Consider the following 16953-nt stretch of genomic DNA (forward strand, 5'->3'; position numbering starts at 1 on the left):
CTGCACCCACCTGCCCTCGTCTCTGCTTTCCCACCCCTCGTATCTTTAGTCCCAAACCCATTTTCCTCTGCAGCAGGACCCAGGCTGTGTCAGACCTCAGGGACCTGTCCTGGTTCTGCAGGGAGGGACTGGAGCTGGGGAGGGATGCAGTGGGCTCACTCTGTCACTCTGATGTCTTTAATAAATGGAAATGTACAGCAGCCTCCAAATGGGGCCAGCTTTGTAGGGCAGGCCCAGCAGGCAGCGCCTGAGGGCTCACCCTGGTGATGGATGGAGAGTGGCAGGGGACAGCAGGCACCTGGGGAAGCCTCACAGTGCCCTTGTTAGCAGGGGCAGCCTCTTCTCCCACAGGGTGCACCCCCTCTGCCTGCACTTCATCACAGCTGCCCCTTTCTGTGCCTGATGATTTACTCTGCTGCTCCCCCCACAGTGCTGTTCTCTGGCCATGGGGTGACACTGAGGTTCCTGCTCTGGCTGTTACTGGCCTGTGATCAGCATCAGTGCCCTGGAGTGAGCCTCTATCCAGGGACTGTCTCCTGCTGAGAGGGCTCTGCTCTCGGCTGCCCCATGGACCGTGCCTGCAGTCTGTGCTGAGCCAAGGAGGGGGAAGGAAAAACCAATGTGCCCAGGCGCTGTGATACTGTGATATGCAATGGAACACACACCCCCCCCAGCTTCCTTCCCCTGGCCTCTCCTGTCCTGCCCCCAGGCACAGGTCACTCGTGGGGACAACAGGAAGCAGCACTCCCCCAACGCCTTTCCTGAGCCGCTGTGCTGCAGGGGTCTCAGCACACGTTCCACTCGTCTTGCCTGGTTCAGGTGGCCAGAGCCTCCTCCAAGGGCAGCGCATGGTCCTGGTGGCACCGAGTGGTGCCGCTGAGCTGGGCATGGCAGCAAGGAGCTGACCCACTTCTGTCAGCACAGGGAGGGCTGAGATGTGAGCAGGGTTGCTGCCGGGGACCAACGCAGGGAGCTCAGCTGCTGACACAAATTGGGATGAAGTAATGGCAGGGCATGGCAATGCTGATCCTTCCTCAGGGTCGTGCTCGCAGGCAGGAATGAGCCAGACACAGCGGCTCGCGTGCCTTGTGTTGAGCTGGGCCTGAGCACAATGACCTTGTGGTGACAGCCCAGTGTTTGCCACTGCAGAACAAATACGAAACAATTGTGATGATTCAATTACCGCTCCTGTTTTGAATTGCAATTTCGCTCCCTCTGTAGGTTAATTAGTAGCACAGCCCCGGGCTGTCCGTGGCAAGGGTTTGCAGCAAAGTGCATTAAAATTCAGCTGCACGGCATAAACAAGCAGCAAGGTGCTTTTTGTGCTCGCTTCCTTCCTTGCAGTGCTTAGTAGATGCCTGGTGCATGGAGCGGGAGGGCAGAGGCAGCCACCCCTTCCCTCTGCCCGTCCCTTTGGGTCCCCGTGTTCCAGCCATAGGTGCTGCTAACACCATCTCTGCCTCTGCTCCCCACAGGTACATCGAGAGGAAGGCGTTCCTGGAGCGCGTGGACCACAGGCAGTTTGAGATTGAGCGTGACATCAGACTGAGCAGGATGAAGCCCTGAGGGCCGGGGATGGCCGTGGGGTCCCACTGGCCCTGTGCCCCTGCCTGGCCACCGGGCACAGAACATATTCTCTACCCAAGCCTGCACATCCCAGCAGGTTTTTCCTTTTACTGTAATGTTTGGAGAGGGTGCTTGTCAGTGGGCAGGGTGTGCTGCAAGGGTCCCATCACCTGGCAGCTCACGGGAGCAGCCCCATGGTGCCGATCCTTTGCCACCGCTGGGTGCTGCCGTGCTTGCACGCTGACCAGAATCCAGCTCTGCTGACATGTGTGGTGGTGAGGGGCTGCAGGAAGGCTTTGTGGCTGCTGCACGTGCACAGGCTGCGGGGCTGGAGCCCTGCTCCCCGCTCTGCCAGCCCTGCAGCCTCCCCTGCCCCTCCTCGCTCTTGCCCAGACAAAGCTGAACTGTCTGCACTTGTCTGCGGGGTCTGACGGTGCTGGGGGTTTTGAAGCAAGCCGATGAAGAAATCCTCCCTTGTTTGCTCCATCGAGAAGCTGAGAGCAGCTGCAGCAGGCAGGCCAGCCCGGGGTCTGTTCACGTGAATAAAGTATTCCATCCTGGTGCTCTGTGTGCTCACAGCCTGGCTGCTCTGGGAAGCAGAGGGGCAGAGAAACTGAGGGTTGCTGTTATAAACGCATGACCATGATTGTGGAAATCACTGCGTGGTTCCTGCGTGCCCATCGTCCTCCCATCTGTCCCCATGGGATGCTGCAGGGCAGGGGCACACACAGCCATCCCCTGCACTGTTCCACACCAGCACCGGCCCCGTCCTTGCTGCTGGCGTTGGCCCTGTGCCTCAGCCCTGAGCCTGGGCTGAGCTCCGGGCTCACATGTCGGCTGCTGAGTCAGCCCTTGTGCTGGGGATGCGCTGAGAATGGACACGAACAAAACACCACGTGCTCAGGGAGCCGCAGCCCTTGTCCGTGTTACACACAGGGTGAGCCCTTATCAACCTGCTTCAACTGAAATGGGATGGCACTAAAGTGGGGCTGCTGGGATGGACATCTGCACCTCCCGACACTTCCAGGCCAGTGGCTTCGTACAGCAGGGAATGGCTGCACTTCTGACCCCCATCCCAGGCCACCCCCATGCTGTCCCGCTGCACTCCGGGCAGGGTGGAGGACAGCGGGTGGTGGCAGCTCCAGTTCCAGCGCAGGACTCAGCTCCGCTGTCCTCTGCCAGCTCTCCCAGCGTCCTGCGTGTTTCCTCGCTTGGATCATGTGTTTCTTGCCTCCCTTTCCTGAAGATGAAGAGTGATTTACAGGGCTCCAGAAAACACAGCTTGGCTGCCTAGGAACTGGGGGAGAAAAAACTGGGGGAGGAAAAAAAGGGATAAAGCGTTGGAGAGAAGCCCTCTGTTGGCTATTGGCACCACCTGCCCGCAGAGGGCCTGGCCCACAGCCCCCAACTGCATCCCCTTGAATGGCCGCCGTGTCCCCGTGGGCTGGGAGCAGTTTGGGCACTGCTGAACGGCCCCTTGTGCTCGGCCCCAAACAAGGCTGCCATTGTGTGTGCCTGCCCCACGGCTCCGCTGTGGGGTCCCGTGTGGGATCCATCCCATCCTCCCCATTGTGCGGCTGCAGAGAACGGGAACGTGGCTGTTTTCTCCCCGGACGAGCTGTGGGTCGTGGCAGGACATGGGCAGCCCTTTGGGCTGTATCTGCAGCCTGACAAAACATCTCTGCCCCTGGAAAGGCGAGGGGATAAAGCCCCGTTGTGATCCTGTTGGGTCCCGTGATATTACAAGCCAACGGGAATGTCCTCATTATTTCCCCAATATTGAAGTCTAATAAATCCCCGGCTGCCTTACAGGATTTATTTATCCGTTCATTGCTAGGAGACTCAGTGCCGTGTAATCCTATTGCTGCTGCGGGGGGCGGGAGGCAGCTTTCCCAAGGATGGAGCCGCGAGGAAGCAGCCAAAAGCCAGAAGCCAAAAGCTGTGTGGGTCCATGTGGGTCCGTGTGGGTCCGTGTGGGTCCATGCGGGGCCTCTGCTCCACCGGGCAGCTTCAGCCCCACGCAGGGCACAGTGCCACCCCTCCCACATGTGATGGTCCCACAGAGCTGTGCCCCACTGTGTGCTGGGCTCACTGACATGTCATGGGATCATTGAATCGCAGAATGGTTCGAGTGGGAAGGATCCTAAAGGCGTCCTGCACTGAGCAGGGCCACCCACAGCTCCATCAGTGCTCACAGCCCCATTCTCTGACCTTGGCTGTGTGCAGGGATGGGGCAGCACCAGCTCTGTGTGCAGCCTGTGCCACTGCCTCACCGCCCTGACTGTAAAGAACCTGTAACTTAGCTCCGGTCTGAAGCTCCCTCTGTTAGTTTGAAGCCATTTCTTGTGCCGTCAGTGAGCAGCCCGTCCCCATACACATGGCACACAGCTCCGGGGTCCCGCAGCCTTTAGTTTCCGTTTGGGCACCGACCTCCCGGGGCTGCTGCAGCACGGGGCGCTCCCCCGGGCAGGTCCCGGCTGTGTTGCCGCCCGTTGAGGTGCCCGTGCCCGGGGCTGGCCCCGCAATCACCGCCGAGCGGAAGCCGCCGAGTTCCGCCTGCGGTCTGCGGACGATACCGCAGCTCCGCCGGCCCCGAGGGAGCGGACGAACGGCTGCGGGGCGGCATCGCGGGCTCGACGGGCAGCGCCCGACCGGCCTCGTGCCTCCCACGGGCAGGAAGAGCCCTACAAGGGCCGGGGAGCCCCGACGGGCGGCGATAGGACCGCGGCCCCGGCCCCGAGCCCCCCGCCCCCCCCCCCCGCTCCCCTCCCCTGCCGGCCCCCAGCGCGGCCCCGCTCCCTCCCGCTCCTCCCGCCGCAGCGCCGCCTCCCGTCGGTGCGTCGCGGCCCATGGGCGGGGCGGGGCGGTCGGGCCCGTGCTGGCACGGCGCTGGAATGATCCCTCCGGCGCGGCCGCCGCCGCCGCCACCGCCATCCCGGTCCCGGCCGCCCGCCGCGGGCCGCGCCTCTCGGACACGCAGTAGCGCCGCTCGTTGAGCGCCGCGGGGCCGCGCCCGCCGGGCGAAGATGAACTACCTGGTGAGCGGGGTCACCTTGCGGGACGGAGCGGGGGGCGGGGGGGGCGGGCGGATGGGGCCGGGCCGGGAGCGGCGGTCGGAGCGGATCCGTGATCAGCCGGGGACCGAGCGCCGGGAGCGGGGCCCGTCGGGTGGGGAAGGGCCGGACGGGGCTTCCGGGACCGAGCGCGGCCGTCACCGACCCGACCCGACCCAGCCCCCTCCGGCCACGGGGTCGGCGCTGCCCGCCCGGTCCGGGCACGGCTCGTCCCGCGGGGGGCGGGGGGCGCTGCCATTGCGGGGCTGCGCAGCGCTGCCGGCACCGCGGGATCCACCCGAGCGCGGCGGCAGGAGGAAGGACAGCGGGGGAGGGAGGGGGCACCGAGCGGGGCAACGCGGCATCACCGGCGGGACGGGCCGGCAGCGGGACGGACACACGGACACGGACACACACACGCGTGTCCCTGTGCCCGCCCGGCGGCCGGGGGGGAATTCTCGGTGCGGGCTGAGTCACCTCCATGGCACTTCCTCCCCGGCGGGAAGGGGAGGGAAAGGCAGAGGAGGTCCCCGACACCGGGAGGCGCGGGGGGTCCGGCCCCGTCCCGGCGCCGGCTCCGGGACGGGTGGGTTGAACCGGGACGAGGAGGAGCAGCGCCGGGGCCGCGTCGGGTGCCGGGCGCCCTTGGTGCCGCCGAGTCCATCCGCGATGAGTCCCGACCCGGCCCGTTGCGGGGCTCTCTTGCAGAACGTGCTGGCCAAAGCGCTGTACGACAATGTGGCCGAGTCCCCGGACGAGCTCTCCTTCCGCAAAGGCGACATCATGACGGTGCTGGAGCGCAACACGCAGGGCCTGGACGGCTGGTGGCTCTGCTCGCTGCACGGCCGGCAGGGCATCGTGCCGGGGAACCGCCTCAAGATCCTGGTGGGGATGTACGACAAGAAGCAGCAGCAGCAGCAGCAGGCGGCCGGGCCGGGGCAGGGCCAGGCACCGCCAGCACCACAGCCCACGTTGCCGTACCACCACCAAGGGGGGTACACGCCGCTGTCGCCCGCCTCGCAGTACACCGCCATGCACCCCTCCTACGCGCCACAAGGGGACAACGTCTACTTGATGCCGGTTCCTGGCAAGGGGCAGCAGGGCCTGTACTCGGGCTCGGCACCCGCTGGACAGTTTCCCCCGGCTCCGGCCAAGCAGCCCCCATCCTACCCCAAGCAAACGCCGCCCCACGGCTTCCCCAGCGCCGGGCAGGACATCTACCAGGTGCCACCGTCCCTGAGCCAGGCGGTGGACGCTTTCCCTGCGGGCTCTGCCAGCCCCCCCCAGGACATTTACCAGGTCCCTCCCTCGGCTCAGGCTCAAGACATCTACCAAGTGCCCCCATCTTTGGATGCGAGGAGCTGGGAAGGGCCCAAGCCCTCTGGAAAGGTAGGATGGGGGTCCAGGTACGGCGGTGGGTTGATGCTGTGGGGCTCCAGTCTGTTGTGGGGTTATGGAGGGGGGGAGTGAAGCGCTTTTGGCTGAGATGAGCTGCGTTTCCCTGGAAGATCCAGTGGGAAAAAGGGGACACTGAGCACCGTGCCTCGTGGGCAGGGCACCCCATTGATTGCGAGCATCCCACAACCTCCTATGGCTGCCGCACCACATTGCACCGAGATGCGGGTGGGGGTCTGGGCTCGTCCTCCATCGCTGGGTCCCTCGGTGCCACAATTAACCTTCAGGTCTCCATTCTCATCGCACAGGGCGGCCGTGCGGCCGGGCTTTGTCTGTAGCCGAGGCTGGCTGCTATAAATAACCGGTGATCTCATCTCCGTCCCTCCAGCGTCACTGCACGGAGCGGTGACAGCTCCAGGCCGGACGGGGAGCGCCCTCGCGTGGGCACCCACCGCACGGTGCTCCCAGATGGGCTCGGGGGGCAGCAGCGGGGGGTGCGCCAGGCTCAGCCCTGCCCTCTCTCGTAGGTGCTGCTGCCCACCCGCGTGGGGCAGGCGTACGTCTATGACTCCCCCAAGGCTGAGAAGGATGAATACGACTTTCCCCGCCACCTGCTCTCCTCGGGCTCACAGGAGATCTACGATGTGCCACCTGCACGCGGTGCATTACCCAGCCAGGTCAGCAGGGATGTGGGGCTGCATGTGGGGCTGTGGGGTGATGGGCTGCAGGGATGCGGCACCCAGTGCTGGGCTGAGCCGTGGTCTCCACTGTGTGTGTGCTGGGGCCACTCTCCTGCCCCTCACACCATCCCATCTCTTCCCAGCAGGTCTATGACACTCCCCCCATGGCGGTCAAGGGTCCCAATGGGCAGGACCCAGGGCAGGAGATCTACGACGTGCCCCCCAGCGTGGAGAAGAACCTGCACCAAACCGTAAGTGCCGCAGGGGAAGCTCATGCACCAAAAGAGACACGTGAGGGTGGTGGTGCTGCAGGATTGCGCTGTGCACCTCTCCTTCCACGAGCCCACTGCACGCCCAGAGCTGTTCTTATGGGCACAGGGGAGCGGGGCTGGTGTGCATGTGTGTCTCCAGCTGCACTGACACTACGTGGTGGTGCCCTTGCAGGTATATGACGTGCCACCCTCCGTCAGCAAGGACGTGCCAGACGGCCCTGTGCGGGAGGAGACGTACGACGTGCCCCCCGCCTTCTCCAAGCAGAAAGCCTTCGAGCCCCCCCGCCACCCCCCGGTGCTCTCCCAGCAGGATTCCTACCTGCCAGAGGATGTCTACGACGTGCCACCAGCGGCTGGGAAAGCCGCCCCCGAGCCCTCGTTGTCCCACGAGATCTATGACGTGCCTCCCAGCCTCAAGAAGCTGGGGGGGTCGGCCTTCCCCTTGCAGGAGGTGTACGATGTGCCGCGGGACCTGCACGCCCCCAGCAAGGGCTCGATGGACATGGAGGGTGAGTACATCTACGATGTCCCACCACAGGTGGACCGCGAGGCCAAGGCAGCTGACACCAAGCGTCTCTCGGCCTCCAGCACGGGCAGCACCCGCAGCAACATCTCCACCTCCTCACTGGACACTGTGCCCGTAAAGGAGCCGGCCAAAGGAGCCGGCAGGGAGTTCTCCCTGGACTTGGATGCTGCCATGGAGATGCTGGCCAAGCTCCAGCTCGGCGTCAGCGGTGCCGTCTCCAGCCTCATGTCCTTCATCAGCACCAACTGGCGCAGCCCCGAGCACATGGAAGCCAATGCTGCCGGCATCCGCCTGGCAGCCGAGGGTGTTCAAACAGCCCTCAGGGAGCTGCTGGAGTTTGCCCGGGGGGCAGTGGGCAACGCTGCCCAGGCCTCGGACCGCTCACTGTACGCCAAGCTCAGCAAGCAGCTGCAGAAGATGGAGGAGGTCTACCAGGCCCTGGGGCGGCACAGCCAGGCGCTGGATGCATGTCACTGGGCTCCCAGTGCCTTGGTGGCTGGCAAACCGGGCACGGACGACTTGGAGCTGTTCGTCATGTACTCGCGTGGTGTGCCCGATGACACCAAGCAGCTCGCCTCCTTCCTGCATGGCAATGCTTCTCTGCTCTTCAAACGGACAAAGCCAGCGCCAGAGGGCAATGGCCACGGGCCCACGCACCCCTCTGACAAGGCCAGCAGCATCCAGTCACGGCCCCTGCCCTCCCCACCCAAGCTGCTGGCACAGGAGTCCCCCGAGGGTCCCTACGAGAACCACGAGAGCGGCTGGATGGAGGATTATGACTACGTGCACCTCCAGGTGGGTGCGGGCTGGGGGCACCCTGTGGGTGACGTGGGTGGGATTTCTGTCTCCTCATCTGGGTCTTGCTTTTCCCCTCCTGTTATGGCTGTAGGAACTGAGGGCATCCTGGTGCAGGGCTGGGGGGCTCCATCCTGATAGGGCTTGTGGTTTTCCCCCTTCTCACCCTCCTTCCTTTCTTTCAGGGCAAGGAGGAGTTTGAGAAGACGCAGAAGGAGCTGCTGGAGAAAGGCAACATTATCCGGCAGAGCAAGGACCAGTTGGAGCACCAGCAGGTAATGGGGCTGGGGGATAAGCATGGCTCAGTGGGGACCCTGGGGTGGGGAGGGCAGTAGGGTTGGGCTCCTGTTCCCCATTCCCACAGCCGTGAGCTCCCCATGGCTCTGTCCGGCTCTTCTCTGATGCCAGATAGGATCGGGGCGCTGTCCCACGTGGCATCCCCTGGGGTGCAGCCATCGCTGTGGGGCTCGGTGGCCACCCTGCCTGTCCTCACACCCATCTCTCCCCATAGCTGAAGCAGTTTGAGCGGCTGGAGCAGGAGGTGACGCGCCCCATTGACAACGACCTGTCCAACTGGAGCCCTCCCCAGCACTACGGCCCTGTGCGGGGCGGTGGTGCCCTGTGTGCCGCCGACCACCAGCTGCTCCTCTTCTACCTGGAGCAGTGCGAGGCCAACCTCACCACGCTCACCAATGCTATTGACGCCTTCTTCACCGCTGTCAGCACCAACCAGCCCCCAAAAATCTTCGTGGCCCACAGCAAGTTCATCATCCTCAGCGCCCACAAGCTCGTCTTCATCGGCGACACACTGTCCCGCCAGGCCAAGGCGCAGGACGTGCGGCACAAGGTGACACACTACAGCAACCTCCTGTGCGAGATGCTCAAGGAGATCGTGGTGAGCACCAAAGCGGCTGCGCTGCACTACCCGTCACCTGCCGCCTCCAAGGACATGGTGGAGCGCGTCAAGGACCTTGCCAACAGCACGCAGCAGTTCAGGAGGGTGCTGGGCCAGCTGGCTGCCATGTGATGGCCCTGTGCTGTTCCCCCTCCCATTGCCCTCTGCCCAGCGTAACAGACCTGTACATAGAGACTCACACAGGGGTGAGGGGCCGCAGCTGTCATCCCCCTCCCCTCTCATCCTCTCGACATTGGTTTCAGAGCCATGCCCGCAGTGCCCAGGGTTGCAATCTCTCCCTTCTGTGCTCGTTCCCCTGCTCCAGTTGAAGTGGGGCTGGCAGTGGGGCTGCTCCAGTGTCCTGGGGTGATGCTGTGGGCTCCATCGGCACATCGGCCATCTGTTGTAGTGCTGTGGCACAGAGCCAGGCAAGCAGCAGCAGCAGCAGGGAGATGAAGAGTGCTGTCCTGAGTGACAAGGGAAGGGGTGAGGGGCAGCCGGGGTGGGAGGAGGGGCTTGAACCTTTGCATTTCAAGTCTTGGTTTTGCTGTACCAACTGTAATTGAAATGCAAACCGACATTGGTGCCTTCTGAACACTGGGGAAGCTTCCTCCTTCCTCACAGTTCCCGGAGCCATGGAGTTGCAGCCGCCCCCAAAACTCAACCCCCTGGTCCCACAGCAGCATAAAGATTTGCCTAGAAATTCCCCTGGCACCTGGCTGTGTGTGTGCGGTGCTGGGATCGGGCGCCCTGTGTGTGCAACTGGGGTGTCCTTTCCCCCAAAAGCAGCGGTGCTGGAGCATGGCTGGGGTGCCACGTGCTTTATGGCAAAGCAATAACATGGGTTTGTTCATAGCATCTTGATGTGGAACAGGATGTGGCACTGGCTGTGGGCACAAGCAGCGGTGAAGATGCAGTGCTGCACAGCCCACAGCCACCCACACTTTGCTGTGCTCCTCACACCTACACCTGGGTTGCAGTGTAACTGCTGTGCAGATGGAGGCAGTGCCAGCACAGCAGGTGCCGTGGTAGCCCTGGGCCGTGGGCACCCAGAGCCCAGCTGTGGGCTCACAGGGCTTGATGCAGTGCCCCAGCATGTATCTGGTGCTCGGGACAGCCCCAACCCTGTGCACCCACCTCCTGCCCAATTCCTATGTGCCACGCCTCGGCTCCCACGGTGATTCCCCAGCCCTGTTCCTGTGTGCCAAAGTGCTGATCACCACCCTCAGCCGAGACACCACTGTGTCCTGCACCATAGGGACCACAGCACCTATGAGGCCCGATCCCACATCCCATACATCCCTGTCCCTACCCAATCCTTGCTCATCTTTTGCCCAAACCTGTCCCACCAGCCCTCCCATCCCTGTCCCATTTCCACCCAGGCCCTCTCTGTGTAACCATCCCCATCCCGAACTCATTCCTATTCCATGCATCCCATTTAGCCCTGTATTATTCCAGAGGTTCCCATGGCTGCCATGCTGCAGTGGGGCATCCACCTGGGGTCGACAATGGGGTGAGGGAACCTGATATGCCCCGGAGTCAGCAGCACTGCCAGCACATGGCAGCCCTGGGGCTGGGAACCCCTGGGACCCCTCACCGACCCCTCATGGGTCCTTCATAGGACCTTTGAGCCCCCCCGAGTCCCACCCTTTCTGGCTGCAGCCCGACATTCCCAGGCAGCCCCAGCGCACGCAGTGGTGGGGCCAGGAGCTGCTGTGGGCCTGGCTCTGTATCCCCACTGTCCCCTCCCGCCAGGCGTTAAGGTGGCTCCATGTACAGCACTGTGCTGCTCTGCCTGCCATGCTTGTGTCCCTGTGCCACCAGCACCACCGTGAGCTCAGTAGTCCTGCCCTGCCAATAGGGCTAAGCACACCTCTAATTCCTGGCAGAACAAAAAGAGAGACATGTCAGGGAAATGAAGCTTTATATGACGCCTCAGTTGGCTGCCACCACGGAGTCGATCCATTCGCGGAGCTCGGTGACACGAGCGTAGACAGTGGGCACGGAGGTGGAGCAGGTGCTGCTGCCCCACGAGACGATGCCCACCAGCGTCCAGGCGCCGTCCTTCTGGCACACCAGCGGGCCACCGGAGTCACCCTGCGGGCAGAGGGGAGAGGATGTGGGTATGGAGCGGGGGGGCTGTGGGCATGGGGAGCAGAGGGCTTGGGGGCCGCGCTTCAGGGCGCAGGGCACCCACCATGCAGGAAGAGCTGCCATCGGCCCCAGCGCACACCATCACGTTGTAGATGCGGAAGCCCCAGTACTCCTTGCACTGCGCGTTGGTGAGCAGGGGAAGGGCCGCTTGCTGCAGGATGGCCGGCGTGTTCTCATCTGTCAGTGATGGGAGGCAGCCATCAGTGCCGGCTCAGCACGGGGCCGGGGGTAAGGAAGGACAGGGATGGGGCCACGCTGTGCTACCTTTGGAGTTGAGGAGCCCCCAGCCCGTGGTGACGCAGGTCATGCCGCCGGGGAAGTCGTCGGTGGCCTGGGGCAGGCAGACGGGCGCCACGCGGGCGTTCAGCTGTGCTGGGGTGGCCAGCTTGATCAGCGTGATGTCGTTGCGGATGGTCAGCGCGCTGTACTTGGGGTTCTTGAAGACCTGTGGCAGCGGCAGCGCTGACAGCGCCCGCACCCCAGGGTGGGGTGGGGGGACCACAAAGCCAGCACCGGTGGGAACCCCAGGACCCAGGCAGGGATCCCACCAGCATGGGGACTGGTGGCACCCAGTGGGCAGAGCTCCATCCCTGGGGCACCGGGGACCACACCGGCACACAAACACAAGCACTACCGAGGGATCAAAGGGACCCGGCACCACAAAGAAGGACTCTGTGGGGATGAGAGCCCTGATACAAAGGGACCAAGGAACATGAAGGGACCCGACCCCGCGGATGTGGGGCACCCATCCCCGCGGTGCTGACGGCACTCAGCACGGCACCCACAGACACACACCCCGCGCCGGCCGTACCTTGGCGATGCTCAACCTCTGCACGTCACCAGAGTCCGTCTCCTGGTCGTACTCGCCCAGCACCACGGTGTCAGAGGTCCTGGCCAGGGCAGGCGCTGAGCCCCAGGCACACGGACAGACCCGCTACCGCATCCGCCCCACGGCTGCCCCGCACTTACTTGACCCCACAGTGGGCAGCAGTGACCACCCATTGCTCGCTGATCAGCGACCCGCCGCAGAAGTGGAAGTTGCCGTAGCGCTGCCAGTGAGAGTGGATGTCAGCACCTCAGCCATGTTACCCTGTCCCCATCCCCATCCCCATCCCATCCCACTCCCATCCCCACGGTGGTTGCTCACCTGCAGAGAAACCTGCCATGGCCAGGACCCGGGCACGGCCGGCTCCCCGTTGACGATGCGGTTGTAGCCACGGATGACGGGTGTGATGGCGGGCACACCGCAGCCTGCGGGATGGGGACAACCATGGGACCTCAGCCACCTCAGCCCCGTGCCCCAAACCCAGCCCCGTGCCCCCCCAGCTCCCTGCCCTGCCCCACGCACTCGGCAGAGCAGCACGGGCAGAGCCCGCCAGCGCCAGGCAGCCCAGCAGCCACAGCAGAGCCATTGCCACTCGCAGGGAACAGGCTGGGCACGGGGCACAGCGCTTCTTATGGCCGCGGCCACACGCTGACCTTGTGCCGTGACCTCCAGAGATAGCGGCACCGTGTGGGGCCGGCACCTGGCACCACGGCCATCAGCCGCCCCTGGGAACTGCGGCCTGGGGACCAGCCGCTGCCAAACGGCCTTCCTGGGAACGTCCCCATGGTGCTGTGCCTGTGTGCACCCACTGCATGCGGGGTGAGCCTGGCAGCCTGCTGCCCCAGCTGGAGGTGATTGCAGAGGTTGGCCATAGCTGAGGTGCTGTTGTTGTAGGACTGGGTGCCTGCATGGTGCTTTGGCCGACTGAGGACCTCAGACCGGTGTGTTTGGTTCCCATATTCAGGCCCCTGTCATGTCACTGTTCCCTCATGCAATGGGGATCACATTGTCACAGAGTTCTTGGTTCTCTTCATCCTTGGTTTTGGGTCTCTGTGGAGTCCCCAGCACCCCAAGGATGGAATGGAATCCCAAAGCTGTCTCTGCTACCCCATGCCCAGGTATAGGGCAATTCAGCAGAGCCCTGAGCACCTTCCCAAGGTGGAGGCCAGCAACTGCTGCAGGGGAACATCAGCCCTCGCGTCACCACGGTCTCTGCTCCCACACTGTGCTGGCTACCTGCACCTTCACTCCCATTCACACCATGCAGAAGTGCTTCCCAACTTGCAGAGGGAGCCCAGTGCTCAGTGTCCTAGACAGCAGTTTATTCCTTGGAATGATGCTCAGGTCCTGGTTCATTCTGCATTAACACCAGTGACACCATTCCCACTGTGCTGCCAAATAATGCAGCCAACTCACACTCAGCTGGTGACCAGTAACTTAGAGTCCATCAGCTATGGGAACCTCTGCATGGAGGCAGGACCTCCTCCAGCTGGCGCAGCAGGCAGCCAGGCTCACCCCGCATGCAGTGGGTGCACACAGGCACAGCACCATGGGGACGTTCCCAGGAAGGCCGTTTGGCAGCGGCTGGTCCCCAGGCTGCAGTTCCCAGGGGCGGCTGATGGCCGTGGTGCCAGGTGCCGGCCCCACACAGAATCACACAGAATCACAGAATCACAGAATGACCCGGGTTGGAAGGGACCTCAAGGATCATGTAGTTCCAACCCCCCTGCCCAGCAGGGCCACCAAACATACACCTTTACTAGATCAGGTTGCCCAGAGCCCTGTCCAACCTGGTCTTGAACACCTCCAAGGACGGGGCATCCACAACCCCCCTGGGCAGCCTGTTCCAGGGCCTAACCACTCTCCTAGTAAAGAACTTCCCCCTAACATCCAACCTAAATTTTCCCTCTTTTAACTTAAAACCATTTCCCCTAGTCCTGCTATTGTCAGCCCTTTCAAAGAGTTTACTTCCCTCATGGGAGTAAGTTCCCTTCAAGTATTGAAAGGCTGCAATGAGGTCACCCCGCAACCTTCTCTTCTCCAGGCTGAACAAACCCAACTCCCTCAGCCTGTCCTCATAGGGGAGGTGCTCCAGCCCCCTGATCATCTTCGTGGCCCTCCTCTGGACCCTTTCCAAAATCTCCATATCTTTTTTGTACTGAGGGCTCCACACCTGGACACAGTACTCCAGATGGGGCCTCACAAGGGCAGAGTAGAGAGGGACAATCACCTCCCTATCCCTGCTGACCACCCCTCTCCTGATGGAGCCCAGGATCCCATTTGCTTTCTGGGCTGCCAGAGCGCACTGCTGGCTCATGTTAAGTTTCTCATCCATCAGGACCCCTAGGTCTTTTTCTGCCGAGCTGCTCTCAAGGACAACTCCTCCCAGCCTGTACAGGTGCCTGGGGTTCTTCCGGCCCAAGTGCAAAACCTTGCACTTTGCCGTGTTGAACCTCATTAGGTTCACCCGAGCCCAGCTTTCCAGCCTGTCAAGGTCCCTCTGAATGGCATCCGTTCCCTCCACCGTATCAACTGCACCACTCAGCTTGGTGTCATCAGCAAACTTGCTGAGGGTGCACTCCATTCCCTCATCGATGTCATTAATAAAAATGTTAAAGAGCACCGGTCCCAAGACAGACCCTTGAGGGACACCGCTCGTTACCGGCCTCCACCTGGACATAGAGCCATTGACCACCACCCTCTGTCTGCGGCCTTTCAAACAATTGCTTATACATCTAGTTGTCCACCCATCAAATCCACTTCCCTCCAATTTGGAGATGAGGATGTGATGGGGGACCATGTCAAAGGCCTTGCTCAGGACCAGGTAAATGACATCGGACGCCTTCCCTTCGTCCACCAACGCCGTCACTCCATCATAGAAGGCCACAAGATTAGTTAAGCATGACCTTCCCCTGGTGAAGCCATGCTGGCTGTCTAGGATCACGTGCTTGTTCTTTATGTGATCAAGCACACACGATGCCGCTATCTCTGGAGGTCACGGCACAAGGTCAGCGTGTGGCCGCGGCCATAAGAAGCGCTGTGCCCCGTGCCCAGCCTGTTCCCTGCGAGTGGCAATGGCTCTGCTGTGGCTGCTGGGCTGCCTGGCGCTGGCGGGCTCTGCCCGTGCTGCTCTGCCGAGTGCGTGGGGCAGGGCAGGGAGCTGGGGGGGCACGGGGCTGGGTTTGGGGCACGGGGCTGAGGTGGCTGAGGTCCCATGGTTGTCCCCATCCCGCAGGCTGCGGTGTGCCCGCCATCACACCCGTCATCCGTGGCTACAACCGCATCGTCAACGGGGAGCCGGCCGTGCCCGGGTCCTGGCCATGGCAGGTTTCTCTGCAGGTGAGCAACCACCGTGGGGATGGGAGTGGGATGGGATGGGGATGGGGATGGGGACAGGGTAACATGGCTGTGGTGCTGACATCCACTCTCACTGGCAGCGCTACGGCAACTTCCACTTCTGCGGCGGGTCGCTGATCAGCGAGCAATGGGTGGTCACTGCTGCCCACTGTGGGGTCAAGTAAGTGCGGGGCAGCCGTGGGGCGGATGCGGTAGCGGGTCTGTCTGTGTGCCTGGGGCTCAGCGCCTGCCCTGGCCAGGACCTCTGACACCGTGGTGCTGGGCGAGTACGACCAGGAGACGGACTCTGGTGACGTGCAGAGGTTGAGCATCGCCAAGGTACGGCCGGCGCGGGGTGTGTGTCTGTGGGTGCCGTGCTGAGTGCCGTCAGCACCGCGGGGATGGGTGCCCCACATCCGCGGGGTCGGGTCCCTTCATGTTCCTTGGTCCCTTTGTATCAGGGCTCTCATCCCCACAGAGTCCTTTGTGGTGCTGGGTCCCTTTGATCCCTCGGTAGTGCTTGTGTTTGTGTGCCGGTGTGGTCCCCGGTGCCCCAGGGATGGAGCTCTGCCCACTGGGTGCCACCAGTCCCCATGCTGGTGGGATCCCTGCCTGGGTCCTGGGGTTCCCACCGGTGCTGGCTTTGTGGTCCCCCCACCCCACCCTGGGGTGCGGGCGCTGTCAGTGCTGCCGCTGCCACAGGTCTTCAAGAACCCCAAGTACAGCGCGCTGACCATCCGCAACGACATCACGCTGATCAAGCTGGCCACCCCAGCACAGCTGAACGCCCGCGTGGCGCCCGTCTGCCTGCCCCAGGCCACCGACGACTTCCCCGGCGGCATGACCTGCGTCACCACGGGCTGGGGGCTCCTCAACTCCAAAGGTAGCACAGCGTGGCCCCATCCCCGTCCTTCCTTACCCCCGGCCCCGTGCTGAGCCGGCACTGATGGCTGCCTCCCATCACTGACAGATGAGAACACGCCGGCCATCCTGCAGCAAGCGGCCCTTCCCCTGCTCACCAACGCGCAGTGCAAGGAGTACTGGGGCTTCCGCATCTACAACGTGATGGTGTGCGCTGGGGCCGATGGCAGCTCTTCCTGCATGGTGGGTGCCCTGCGCCCTGAAGCGCGGCCCCCAAGCCCTCTGCTCCCCATGCCCACAGCCCCCCGGCTCCATACCCACATCCTCTCCCCTCTGCCCGCAGGGTGACTCCGGTGGCCCGCTGGTGTGCCAGAAGGACGGCGCCTGGACGCTGGTGGGCATCGTCTCGTGGGGCAGCAGCACCTGCTCCACCTCCACACCTGGTGTCTATGCTCGTGTCACTGAGCTCCGCGAATGGATCGACTCCGTGGTGGCAGCCAACTGAGGCCCCAAATAAAGATTCACTCCCACAACATGTTCTTGTGTTCTTGCTGCAGCCCTGGGCTGGGCATGGCTGGCTGTGGTTTGACATGG

At 63.1% G+C, this 16953-nt stretch overlaps 4 protein-coding genes across 8 annotated transcripts in view; 3 read left to right on the plus strand and 1 right to left on the minus strand.

Annotated features, from left to right (window-relative positions):
- CFDP1 (chromatin remodeling protein CFDP1) overlaps positions 1-2128 on the plus strand; it is a 49691-nt gene extending 47563 nt beyond the window's left edge. For both annotated transcript variants that reach the window (XR_014947719.1, XM_015873826.3), the window contains one exon: positions 1476-2128. Coding sequence is in view for 1 of the 2 variants with exons in the window: in XM_015873826.3 (XP_015729312.1) it covers positions 1476-1566 (91 nt within the window). In the remaining variant the exon portion in view is untranslated. The remainder of the gene's footprint in view (positions 1-1475) is intronic.
- A 2293-nt stretch (positions 2129-4421) lies between these two features.
- Positions 4422-9888, plus strand: BCAR1 (BCAR1 scaffold protein, Cas family member). Of its 4 annotated transcripts, none has more exons than XM_015873870.2 (7): positions 4422-4604; positions 5328-6008; positions 6542-6691; positions 6838-6945; positions 7139-8287; positions 8473-8562; positions 8799-9888. In XM_015873870.2, exons 1-7 carry the CDS (start codon positions 4593-4595, stop codon positions 9312-9314), a joined length of 2706 nt encoding a protein of 901 aa, XP_015729356.1. In that variant the 5' UTR covers positions 4422-4592; the 3' UTR covers positions 9315-9888. The 4 variants fall into 4 exon arrangements, with proteins under 4 accessions (XP_015729356.1, XP_085407782.1, XP_032302982.2 ...); XM_085551656.1 differs by having other exon boundaries at positions 6841-6945; XM_032447091.2 differs by lacking the exon at positions 4422-4604 and having other exon boundaries at positions 5019-6008.
- Positions 9889-11089: 1201 nt separating this feature from the next.
- On the minus strand, positions 11090-12804 carry LOC107319196 (chymotrypsinogen A-like). Its single transcript, XM_015873871.3, has 7 exons — positions 12685-12804; positions 12484-12587; positions 12306-12385; positions 12148-12226; positions 11601-11781; positions 11380-11513; positions 11090-11279 (listed from the first exon to the last, which is right to left on the minus strand). Exons 1-7 carry the CDS (start codon positions 12746-12748, stop codon positions 11118-11120), a joined length of 804 nt encoding a protein of 267 aa, XP_015729357.1. The 5' UTR covers positions 12749-12804; the 3' UTR covers positions 11090-11117.
- A 2354-nt stretch (positions 12805-15158) lies between these two features.
- On the plus strand, positions 15159-16892 carry LOC107319077 (chymotrypsinogen A-like). The gene is made up of 7 exons (XM_015873617.3): positions 15159-15300; positions 15398-15501; positions 15600-15679; positions 15759-15837; positions 16201-16381; positions 16469-16602; positions 16703-16892. The coding sequence occupies exons 1-7, from the start codon at positions 15237-15239 to the stop codon at positions 16862-16864; spliced, it is 804 nt and encodes a 267-aa protein (XP_015729103.2). The 5' UTR covers positions 15159-15236; the 3' UTR covers positions 16865-16892.
- The last annotated feature ends 61 nt before the right edge of the window (positions 16893-16953 follow it).

Source organism: Coturnix japonica, chromosome 6 (genome assembly GCF_054131305.1).
Source record: "Coturnix japonica strain WE chromosome 6, WE-NBRP24, whole genome shotgun sequence".
In the NCBI taxonomy this organism is placed as follows: Eukaryota; Metazoa; Chordata; class Aves; order Galliformes; family Phasianidae; genus Coturnix; species Coturnix japonica.